This window comes from Ipomoea nil, unplaced genomic scaffold (genome assembly GCF_001879475.1).
Source record: "Ipomoea nil cultivar Tokyo-kokei standard unplaced genomic scaffold, Asagao_1.1 scaffold2144, whole genome shotgun sequence".
Taxonomy (NCBI): domain Eukaryota; kingdom Viridiplantae; phylum Streptophyta; class Magnoliopsida; order Solanales; family Convolvulaceae; genus Ipomoea; species Ipomoea nil.
The window spans coordinates 615,778-628,704 of NW_017618572.1; the positions used below are offsets into that span (position 1 = coordinate 615,778).

General features: G+C 29.4%; 1 protein-coding gene across 2 annotated transcripts; it reads right to left on the reverse strand.

The window, feature by feature from the left end:
• Window positions 1-3,334: 3,334 nt before the first annotated feature.
• Window positions 3,335-12,694, reverse strand: LOC109148838 (60S ribosomal protein L44-like). Of its 2 annotated transcripts, none has more exons than XM_019296584.1 (4): window positions 12,588-12,694; window positions 11,664-11,843; window positions 3,689-3,763; window positions 3,335-3,582 (listed from the first exon to the last, which is right to left on the reverse strand). In XM_019296584.1, exons 1-4 carry the CDS (start codon window positions 12,588-12,590, stop codon window positions 3,523-3,525), a joined length of 318 nt encoding a protein of 105 aa, XP_019152129.1. In that variant the 5' UTR covers window positions 12,591-12,694; the 3' UTR covers window positions 3,335-3,522. The 2 variants fall into 2 exon arrangements, with proteins under 2 accessions (XP_019152129.1, XP_019152128.1); XM_019296583.1 differs by lacking the exons at window positions 3,335-3,582; window positions 3,689-3,763 and adding exons at window positions 11,049-11,301; window positions 11,412-11,486.
• Between the last annotated feature and the right edge of the window lie 233 nt (window positions 12,695-12,927).

Consider the following 12,927-nt stretch of genomic DNA (forward strand, 5'->3'; position numbering starts at 1 on the left):
GTCCCATTTTATGTGTCTGGTTCGGTTAACAAGGTTTGACTGAAGTTATTTTTAATCCAATTTTTCACCATATTAAGTTTAGTATTAGTAAACAAATTTTATATATTTAGAAACTACACTAAAAGTACTATTAACCCCCCACACACACACACACAAATTTAAAAATAAGTAAAAAGGACTAAAGAAAATAAACAAAGAAAAAGGAGTTGGTTTGACCAATGAATAGTAAGTACGACAGATAAAATGGGACAGATGGAGTAATTGGTAAATAAATATATAACATTATTTTGTAATTATAACTTTGATATTTAATTAAAAGATAGTGTAAAAAGAGACAATGGACAATGTAGTGAATATAATCAATTGATGAATTTAGATGTAAAGAATTTTCGCATTGCTGAAAATAAAGACAATATAACTAATGAAATTATTTCTCGTATTTAATTTATTGATAATGAATTTTTTTTTTTTGAATAAAGGCATGGTAGACACATAATTCTAAATTAAAGAAATGCATATGTATTATTTTGTTTGTTGTAGCTACTAATTTATTTTAATTTAATAAGAGTAATAGAGTGGAACTTAATTATGCCAACTTTGATTGGGATAAGGTTCGAACCTAAGACCTTCCTATGAAAAGCAATGAGTAAGTTAAGAATAATAAATAATTCTTCCAAATATTCTGTTACTAAAGTTTATACTGACGGAGTGTATTGATATTTAGGAAAAGTAAATGATATAATAGAGGATAAAGTAGAAAAATGAAAAATAAAAAAGAGTTAATTCCATTTTTTGTTCTAGATTTATAGGTGTAAGTCCATTTTTAGTCTTTTTTTTATTAGAACTTTCTCATTTAGTCTAGTATTATTATGACATGACCATTTTTATTCCTCATTCAACAAAATCGTTGAAATGTCTTTAAATACAAAGACATTTCAATCGTTTTTTTTTATATATAAAGTAGGTTGAACCGATATATTTATATATTTTTTTTTTGAAAAAATTCATAATTGAAGGCCGAAATGCGCGTGTATTTAAGGATATTTAAATTGTTTTGCTTATAAATGACAAAAAATGGTCATGCCACAATAATACTAGGACCAAAAGTGAATGTACTAATAAAAAAAAGGACTTAAAAGTGGATTGTCACCTATAAATCTCGGACCAAAAATAGAATTAACTCATTAAAAAAAATATTAAAATCAAAACAATATGAACCATACATTTCATAAAATAATTTGAGGGACATTTTTTAGTTCCGATTATAAGCTTGGCTTTTTTTTAGTTCCCAAGTCTAACTTTATTGGCTCTTATTATTCATATAGTAGATGTAACGTCCATCCATCTTTGCTACACATTTTCGAATTTTGCTAAATCATTCTAGACTTCTCTTGAACTTTTAGATAGCTTCTCATAGTTTGTAGAACTTTTTAGGAGCAGTAGTAAAAATTCATAAAATATTCTAAAATCTTGTAGAATCATTATGTTTGTGTAGAGATTTAGAGAGAGTTCTAGAAATTAATTAATAGCTATAAGATAAAATAAATCTCCACCATCAATTGAGGAGGCAGAATGATTATAAGTAGCCCTCAAGGGGCTCATTTGTAACAACCCCTAGAACCTAAAGAATCCAAGAATTTGAGCAACACAATCTCTATCTGCTCAGCAATAGACAGGTCGATGCTCAGGGTCATCTGCGCAACAATGAGTCCAGCATAAAATTAATTTATCACATTATAAAAGACCAAAAATAGATGAAAAAATATATATTTAAACGTAGCAGCTGCCACAAAACTTATGCAAAACTATATATATAAATCAACGGTACACTGTCTGTACACACAGAAACACTTGTCTGTGGAAAAAAATTTCTCGATCAATAAAGAGGTATGATTTTAAATATTTAGACGACGCCAGCGTGACAAGCAAGTCAACCCTTCCTTTGAAAAACGAAGGCAACCCTGGCTTTGGAAAACGACTGACTTTGGAAAACTTGTCATATCACCAGGCAACCCTGCTTTTGGAAAGCTTGTCTCACAGAAATATGCCTAACACTCAGAGTTGCACCCACCATCACAATTCCGGAAATAAAATTTCTTGCCACTGAACTACCAAATAGAAAGACGAACAAAGGAAAAAATGCAAAGATTGTTGTATTAATAAAAAAAATCCTTTTTATTTTTTTAAATTAATCTCATACATTTAAAAAAATCTTCACTATAAAAAAAATACTCTGACTCATTTTATCTATCATAGTTATTATTTATTGGTCAAACTAACTCTTTATTCTTTATTTATTTATATTAGCATTTTCTTATAATTTTTAAATTTAATTTTTTTTTATTTAATAACTTTTTTACAATTTCTAAATATATACTCCCTCCGTCCCATTTTGTGTGTTTGGTTCGGTTAACGAGACTTGACTGAAATTATTTTTAATTCAATTTTCCATAATATTAAATTTAGTATTAGTATAAAAAAACTTATATATTTAGAAACTGCACTAAAAGTACTATTAAACACAAAAAAAAAAAAATTAAAAATAAGTAAAAAATCAGAAAAAAAATAAACAAGAAAGAAAGAGTTGGTTTGACCAATAAATAGTAAGTAGGACAGATAAAATGGGACGGAGGGAGTAAATTTTAGATCTTAATTCTAAACTTAATACTATGAAAAAATAAATTATAAATAACTTCAATCAAGACTCGTTAAAAGAACCCGACACATAAAATGGAACAAAAGAAGTAAATAAATAAATAAACATTGGACTCTCTAAAATAGTTCGGTTGTTAGTTCTTTCAATTATTAAATCCCTTGTTATAAATTTTCATAATTTCAAAGAACTACAATGATATTAGATTTGCAGACTGAGATTTTTTGTGCCATAGCTATTAGTTCCTTGCCATCCAAAATTTCCAACTTACCATCACAAATAAACAAGTTTCATCATAAAATACTCTCAGCCAAACCTTGAAATGTGACACTATCATCCCTCACCATCTGACAATTTAATCAATTGCACACTGTCGAGTAACTTCACATTCAATCAGCAAATGAAAGATTGATTCACTTTATAGTCTATAAACTTCAAATAAAAGGGCATGGTAATTGATAGATAGTTGATCTATACTGTATACACGTAATAATAGATAGATCAATTTGTTCTTCTATACCATTTTCTTTACTCATAAATAGTTAATGCAGCACAAAGGTACATACACAGATATCTTGCATACATAGATTCTAGTTCATACAGTTAACACAAAAACAAGAACAAAAAAAACAAAACAAAACAAAAGGCAAAACCCCAAATATGATAGGGAAGCTAATTAAAGAAACAGCAATAACAAAACTATATTTAGATCTTGAAAGTTGAAACACAGATAATAACTGTCATAATAAGCAGCAAAGAACATGGGCATGGCATTCAATTTGCTACAACTAAATCCCAAGCCATGGGAAAATTCAACTGGGGTATAACCATAACAAAATAAGAACATTCGAATTGTTCTGATTTCCAAATTAGAAAAGTGATGTTCCCTTTCCCTTCTTATCCCCACCAATCTCAAAATGCTTGCATCTCTGCACAAACAAATAAACAAAAACAGCAGTGATTCATTAGTCAATATTAAAAAATGAACCAATGATGGGTCAATCAAAAACTAGACATCATAGTTTAACAACAAACCTTGATTGCATGTTGGGAAACATGCTTGCACCCTTGGCATTGCAATCTCAACACAATCTTCTTCGTGGTCTTAGCCTGGTTTGATGCAACACAGAGATACATACACAGATATCCTGCATACATTGATCCTGCATGTACCAAAGGTTTATCTTGCTTTGTAGTTTTTGGTCTAAAAATAATGTGTTACGATTGATATATTTTGTACATGTGATTAACATTTTATATGCTTGTAAATAAATTGAAAACACATAACATGTTAACTACATAAACATAAATTGCTAACAGTAAGGTTATTTTTAAGGTTATTTTGGACCAGGGTCCACAATGCAAAGTAGACTCTGGTCCATGCAAAGTAATTCCATGAATCCTTTTTTATATTTATAAAGACCTACTAATTTTACACACGCATTGCACGAATGGCTAATGTCTAATGTTTATATTAATGCAAGATTATATATGAAAAGTTCATACATAGGTAATTGAATGTCAAATTTCTTTATTTAAATATGTAATTCAAAGTATATGAATGCAACTATGCAAGATAATATAGGAGATTCATTAATTATAATTGTAACTAAAATAAATGTTTGCAACATTGTAAAATCGATAGTCTAAAAACGATAGTCTAAATAAATACTACTTTTGGTTTGAATTTTTCTAAGTCTTCTTAATTCTCTTTTAAGTAGCATTGTCATTGTCTTCATCTTCACTATTTGTCCTCATCTTTTTTCCTGATAGTATGTTATTTGCAATTGGGTTACTGGTGATAGCATAGATGACAGCGTTATGCAATGAGATTATGGAGTAAGAAGCTCTGGATTTGCCTTATGTATATGGCTGATATCTTAGTTGTACTATGAACTCTTGATCATGCAAGCGCCTATTGATATTTTGCAGTGGTAATTTTCCCCCTTACATGTTTGATGTGAAAGTATTGAATAAATATTAATATTTATTATATTTGTATTAAGGTTCATAAGTACCTCTTGTTCTATTTTCATAACTTGTTTACTTGATAGTAACAACAATAACTTTACAGGTAGTCCAAATACTGATGCTGCAACGTGTCCAATTTCATCAACAATTTCCACATCCATTTTGCACATGTGATCATTTTCAAGTTCATATATTTTTAGAATTAGTAGGAATGAGTGTAGTACTTGATTTGTGTGTGTGTGCGCGCGCTTTTTTTTAATTTTTTATTTAATTGATGCTAACCTTGGAGTTAAATTGGTTTTCACTTTGTGCATAAACCTTTTTTAAAAATAGTGATTATATCCTATATACCAAGTGTTTTTGTTGTCAAGGTTGATGCTGATTTTTCCTATAATCTAAGCAGGTTGAGTCTAGAAGATGAAATGAATTGTAAATTTATACTGGTTCTAAAATATTCAATAAACGCACAATAAGTATTTTACATACAGGATCAATGAATGGATCAACGGTGGATATTTTGAATTGTATTCATTTTCTAGGTTTGCCAAATTGATTGCAGCATTGTTGTAGTCTCGACATCTTTTCAATACATCAAGTGTGTTATGATGTTATATTGTCCTACATTAACAGTTTTAATAATTAGTTTTGAATGTAGCTACGTAAGATAATGATATAATTAACATTTACATATTCTTATCAATATAAAAGCATACCAGTCATTTATTTGGTGATCTGCTCGGGGTTCATTTAATTAACATTTACATATTCTTATCAATATAAAAGCATATCGATCAGTCCTTTAGGTGTTCTGCTCGTGGTTCATTTAGTTCAACCATTATTGTTAAATGAGTTATTGTGGTTAATGAAATCCCTAGTTTAAGCAATTGAATAAGATTAAATAAGGTAGTAAAAATTTGAACATTTTAAATATGATGTAGCCCAAAGATATTACGAGGTAGTTTTCTACTTCAATTTGTTGGGTTATTTGAATACTCTCTTTGTCAACAAATCCCCAAGTAGTTAATATGATTGGCTTCAAACTATTTTTTTATTTTGTTTATGATATTAGTAAAATACTACTCCCTCTGTCCCATTTTATGTGTTTGGTTCGGTTAACGAGGTTTGACTGAAGTTATTTTTAATCCAATTTTTCACAATATTAAGTTTAGTATTAGTAAACAAAATTTATATATTTAGAAGCTACACTAAAAGTACTATTAAACAAAAAAAAAAAAAAAAAAAAAAAAAAAAAAAAAAAAAAAAAAAAAAAAAAAACAAATTTAAAAATAAGTAAAAAAGACTAAAAAAAATAAACAAAGAAGAAAAAGTTGGTTTGACCAATGAATAGTAAGTAGGACAGATAAAATGGGACAGATGGAGTAATTGGTAAATAAATATATGACATTATTTTGTATTATAACTTTGTTATTTTTTTTTTTTTGAATGCTATAACTTTGTTATTTAATTAAAAGATAGTGTAAAAAGAAGACAATGGACAATGTAGTGAATATAATCAATTGATGAATTTGAATGTAAAGAATTTTTGTAATGTTGAAAATAAAGACAATATAACTAATGAAATTATTTCTCTTATTTAATTTATTAATAATGATTTTTTATTTTTTTTGAATAAAGGCATGGTAGACACATAATTCTAAATTAAAGAAATGTATATGTATTATTTTGTTTGTTGTAGCTACTAATTTTTTTTAATTTAATAAGAGTAATAGAGTCGAACTTAATTATGCCAAATTTGATTGGGATAAGGTTCGAACCTAAGACCTTCCTATGAAAATCAATGAGTAAGTTAAAGAATAATAAATAGTTAACGGAATACTCTGTTACTAAAGTTTATACTAACGGAGTGTATGAATATTTAGGAAAAGTAAATGATATAATAGAGGATAAAGTAGAAAAAAAAAATTAATTCCATTTTTTGTTCTAGATTTATAGGTGTCAGTCCACTTTTAGTCCTAGTATTATTATGGCATGACCAGTTTTAGTCCTTCTTCAACAAAATCGTTGAAATGTCGTTAAGACATTTCAATCTTTTTTTTATATATATAAAGTAGGTTGAACCCGATATATTTTTTTTTTGAAAAAATTCATAATTAAAGACCGAAATGTCTTGTATTTAGCGATATTTAAACTATTTTGCTGATATATGACAAAAAATGGTCATGCCATAATAATACTAGGACAAAAAATGAATGTACTAATAAAAAAAAAGAATTAAAGTGAATTTTCACCTATAAATCTATGACCAAAAATAGAATTAACTCATTAAAAAAATACTAAAATCAAAATAATCTGAACCATACATTTTATCAAATAATTTGACGGACATTTTTTAGCTCCCATTATAAGCCTAACTTTATTGGCTTTTTTTAGTTCCCAAAGTCTAACTTTATTGGCTCTTATTTATATAGTAGATGTAACGCCCATCCACCTTTGCTACACATTTTCGAAGTTTGCTACATCATTCTATACTTCTCTTCAACTTTTAGATAGCTTCTCATAGTTTGTAGAACTTTTTAGGAGCATGTACATAACACTAGAAGTAGTAAAAACTCAAAATATTCTAAAATCTTGTAGAATCCTTAAGTTTGTGTAGAGATTTAGAGAGAATTTTAGAAATTAATTAATAGCTATAAGATTAAATAAATCCTCACCATCAATTAAGGAGGTGGAATGATTATAAGTAGCCCTCAAAGAGACTCATTTGTAACAACCCCTAGAACCTAAAGAATCCCGGAATTTAACCGATACAATCTTTATCTGCCTAGCAGTAGGCAGGTCAATGCTCAGGGTCATCTGCGCAGCAATGAGCCCAGCATAAAATTAATTTATTACATTATAAAAAACCAAAAAGAGATGAAAAAATATATATTTAAATGTAGCAGTTGCCACAAAATTTATGCAAAACTATAGATATGCATCAACGGTACACTATCTGTACAAACAGAAACATGATTGAAGTTATAGGTTTTAATTTAGAATACCTAAAGAGCTTTAATAATGCTTTATTTAGCAATTTTGATTTTCATCAGAAAAAATTTCTCGTATGTTTTTAAATATTTAAACGACGACGTGACCAGCAACGCAATGCTACCTTTGGTCAGATTGTCTCACAGAACTAGAAATGTCTCACAAAAATAAAAATTGCCAAAAACAATCACGGTTGCACCCACCATCGCAATTCCAGAAAAAAAAATTCTTGCCACCGAATTACCAATCATTGAACTGATCAACTAACCGAACAACTACAATGTCCAATCATTGAACGGCTCACCATCTTCGATCAGCATTTCTCCGGCCTCACGAGAAAGACAATCGAGAAATATTTTCAATGTAAAACACAATATCAGCCAAATTAGGAAGACGAACAAGCGAAAAAATGCAAAAAAAATTTGTATTAATAAAAAAGGGAAAAAAAATCTTTTTTTATTTTTAAATTAAATACATCTCATACATTTAATAAAATCTTCTACTATAAAAAAGAGTTAATTTCATTTTTAGTCCTAAATTTATAGGTGACAGTCCACTTTTAATCATTTTTTATCAAAACATCTTTTTTTAGTCCTAGTATTATTGTGACATGATCAATTTTAATTCTCTATTTACAAAATCTTTAAAATTTATTAAATTGAATGACATTTTGATCATTTTAATACAAAGTGCGTTGACCCGTTATATTTTTTATGTTTAATTTTTTGAAAAAAAATCATAATTGAAGAACGAAATACCTTGTATTTAACCAAATTTCAATAATTTTTTTTATAAATGATCAAAATTGGTCATGTCACAATAATACTATGACCAAAAATGAATATTATGAAAAAAAAAAAAAAAAAAAAAAAAAGCTAAAAGTGAATTGCCAGTTGCCACCTATAAATCTAAGACCAAAAATGAAATTAACTCATAAATAAATAAATGTTTGAACGCATTCAAAAAAAAAAAAAAAAATGTTTGAACTCTCTAAAATAGTTCAATTCTTGATTTATTGAGCAAATATCAATTTTGGTCCCACAAGTATTTAGCAAAATGACGGTTTTGGTTCACATGTTTAATTCTTACCAATTTTCATCCACGACTATTATTTTAGTACCAAAAATCATCACGCCGATCAGCCCTCTATTTAAGACATCCCGAAATCTAAAAATTGTAAGGGCATTTTCCTCTTTTTCAACATAGGGTTCTAATTTGAGATGGAATAAATAGATTTATTTAAGCCTTAAAATCGATCACTTCGCAGTTCTCCTCCTCATCCTACCTAAATTTGTGGAGAACTACGGATTGGATAGATCTTATGGCTTAAATCCATTTATTCATGCTCAAATTGGGATCTTAATTTGAAAAGAATGAAAATACCCTTAATAATTTCATTTTTCGGCATGCCTTAAACGAAGGGGTGACTAACGTGATGAATTTTGGGTCAAAGTACCTATGAGGTCCCTATACTATAGTATTTTGTTCAATTTGATCTTTTTACCTTAATTTTGTTCAATTTAGTTCCTGTACTTTTAAAAGTGAAACACTTGAGGACAATAGCTTATATTTATGTATTTATTTTGGACATATTAATGTAATATATCAATCGTTATACCCTACACCACGGCGCGCATAGCACTGTGCGTCTCCCAAAACGACGTCGTTTTGGGAGGCGCAGTAGAAAGTTGCTGTGATTATGTATATTTGTTCATACAATTATGTATATTTGTTCATTCAATTATGTATATTTTTTATACAATTATGTACACTTTTTTTTATTCAATTATGTACATCCGAATCAGGAAATTTTTGTGTATTATGTTAAGAGTTGATGTGTATTATGTTAGAAGTTTATGTTTATTATGTATTATGTTAGATTATGTGTATTATCTTTTAAAAAACGGTATGTATATTTTGTTATACAATTATGTACATTCATGTATACAATTATGTACATTTTTGAACATGAGATTTTTTTTAAGGAGAATTAATTGCCAAACACTGGGTAGCGAAATTTCAAAAAAAAAAAAAAAAAAAAAAAAATTTGAAACAACTTCGTTTTGCATCTGGGCGCACAATGCAACGCGTGCCGTGGTGCAGGATATAAATTGCCATAATATATTGGTGGTAAAAATAATTAATTTAAAATTTTTTTAAAATAATATATGAGTTGGCATGTAAGTATGATGACATGACAGATCGCTACATCAACTATTGTCCTTAATTGTTTCAAAGTACAGGGACTAAATTGAACAAAATTAAACAAATCACTGTATCACTGTAGTACAAGGACCTAATAGATACTTTAACCTGAATTTTGACACTAAAACAATAATTGTGAATTAAAATTGATAAGAATTAAGGGCTCGTTTGGTTCGCGGAAAATATTTTAAGGGAAGTGGAATTGGAATTCCATGGAAAATAAATTACTAAGAAAATGAATTTCATTGTTTGGTTGGTGAAAAAAAAATTACTGGGAATACTAATTCTATTGTTTGGTTAGATTTGGAATTGTAAGGAATAATGAGTATAAAGACTTATATACCCCTACAAATTAATAAAAGTAATATAATTAAAAAAGAAAGTAAGGATAAAATAGGCAATCTATTCACTTTTTCTTCCCATCTTCCATGGAAAACAAAATCCTTGGTCCAACCAAGGATTTTGTTTTCCTCAAATTTGAGGAATTCATTTTCTAATGGAAAATGAATTCCATGAACCAAACACTAGAAAACGACATTTTCCTTCACTTTAAGGAAAATGTTTTTCTTTGGAAAACATTTTCCATGAACCAAACATCCCCTAAACATGTGAACTAAAACTGTCATTTTACTAATACTTGTGGGACTAAAATTGATATTTGCTCTGATTTATTCTTTCAATTCAATCCCTTTGTTGTGATAAATTTTCATAATTTCAAAGTACAATGATATTAGATTTGCAGACAGATTTTTTGTGCCATAGCTCTTCGTTCCTGGCCATCCAAAATTTCCAACTAACCATCACAAATAAACAAGTTTCATCATAAAATACTCTCAGCCATCCAAAATTTCCAACTAACCATCACAAATAAACAAGTTTCATCATAAAATACTCTCAGCCAAACCTTCAAATGTGACACTATCATACCTCACCATCTGACAACTTAATCAATTCCAATACTGTCGAGTCACTTCACGTTCAATCAGCAGATGAAAGATTGATTCACTTCATACTTCACAAAAAAGGGCATGGTAATTGATAGAGTGTTGATCTATATTGTATACAAGTAATAATGGATAGATCAATTTGTTCTTCTATACCATTTTCTTTACTCAGATAGTTAATGCTTTACAAAGGTACATACACATCTTGCATTCATAGATTCTAATTCATACAGTTTACACAAAAACAAAACAAAAAGCAAAAAATGCAAATATGATAGGGAAACTAATTAAAGAAACAGCAATAACAAAACTATATTTAGATCTTGAAAGTTGAAACACAGATAATAACTGTCATAATAAGCATCAAAGAACATGGGCATGGCATTCAATTTGCTACAACTAAATCCCAAGCCATGGGAAAATTCAACTGGGGTATAACCATAACAAAATAAGAACATTTGCATTGTTCTGATTTCCAAATTAGAAAAGGGAGGTTCCCTTTCCCTTCTTATCCCCACCAATCTCAAAATGCTTGCATCTCTGCACAAACAAACAAACAAACAAAAACAGCAGTGATTCATTAGTCAATATTAAAAAATGAACAAATGATGGGTCAATCAAAAACTAGACGTAATCGTTTAACAACAAACCTTGATTGCATGTTGGGAAACATGCTTGCACCCTTGGCATTGCAATCTCAACACAATCTTCTTCGTGGTCTTAGCCTGGTTTGTGGATCAGGATTAAAAACGTCAGAAGAGTCAGTCCATGAAAGAAATTCTTTCTTTGACTATAAAAAAAAAAGTAAATTTTTGCACCACAAGTTTACTTAAATCCATACATAGTGGATAGACATTAAACATTTCACCGAAGCAAGAATAACTGTTCTCATATAGTTTCACCTTTTTGTGGAACACTGGCTTGGTCTGTCCACCATAACCTGACTGTTTGCGATCATAACGACGCTTTCCTTGAGCAGCAAGGGAATCCTTTCCTTTCTTGTATTGAGTAACCTTGTGCAAGGTGTGCTTCTTGCACTCCTTGGACTTGCAGTATGTCTTCTTAGTCTTTGGAACGTTCACCTGCAAGAGACAAACTATAACATAAGTTTCCATAACATACCCTCTAACTAAAGGAGCTTAGTTGAAATTAGGGAAATAACAGAGGGCATGACAAAACAACTCTATACAAATACAATGCTGAATTATCACAATTCAGAAAGAAGGGAACAGGCTGAAATCCATAAATATGAGATATGCAAGAATCATAGATTGATTCAGAAAGAAGGGAACAGGCTGAAATCCATAAATATGAGATATGCAAGAATCATAGATTGCTTATTTGAGAAACAGCTTTTCCCATAAATTTGAAATGTATCAGAATAAGAGAAATCAAAAGCAAAACTGCATCCAAATACTAAAACCACCAAAAAGATGAGATATAACCCGCTATATCCTTTCAAACCCTATCTGTATACTTCATCAAACTCTAACTCTAATATTATGCAAAAATTGAGGAAAATTGAAACTTCATCTGAAAAATATGCCAAAAAATCATCAATAGCCATAGCACTATACATGAAACTCAAATCACTATATACCACACTCACAAATAATGTTTAGGTCAGAATAAAATCTCTCGTTTACACTCCATCTTCTGAATCTCTGCTCAGTCCAGATATAAAAACGAAAATAGCTAATAAAACAAATCATATCATGCATTTATAACGCCACAAGTAAAATGAAAAACACAATTCAATAGAAAAACAAAACCGGAAAAGCTATGTGCCGATCTAAAAAATTGAAGAAAGAGGGGGAGGTTATTACCATGGTTGAGGGTGGGAGAGACTAAACGAGATTGCCGTTCTGCAGACCAACTTCCGGAAACCCTCAGCCGAGACTCAAGAGAGCGGATCAGGATTTAGGGTTTGGCAGTTATATATGATTCTTTAGGGTAAAAATGTTTGGGCTGAATCGTTTCCTTATATTGGGCCGTAACATTTCTCTCGCAGTTCAAACAGTATGTTGGGCCATAACATTTCTCTCTCAGTGTCCTTTTGAAAGAATCAAACGTTTTATTTTAATTTTAATTTTTTTTATCAAAAGGTGGGAAACCACACAATCGTTATATCGTGCATCAGGGCGCACAATGCATTAGGGAAACCAC

Coding starts and splice junctions, on each gene's coding strand:
- LOC109148838 (XM_019296584.1), bottom strand. Junction 3,764..11,663: donor AGCCAGTGTTCCACAAAAAG/GTGAAACTATAT, acceptor GCATCAAACCAG/GCTAAGACCACGAAGAAGAT. Junction 3,583..3,688: donor TTTCCCAACATGCAATCAAG/GTTTGTTGTTAA, acceptor TTGTTTGTGCAG/AGATGCAAGCATTTTGAGAT.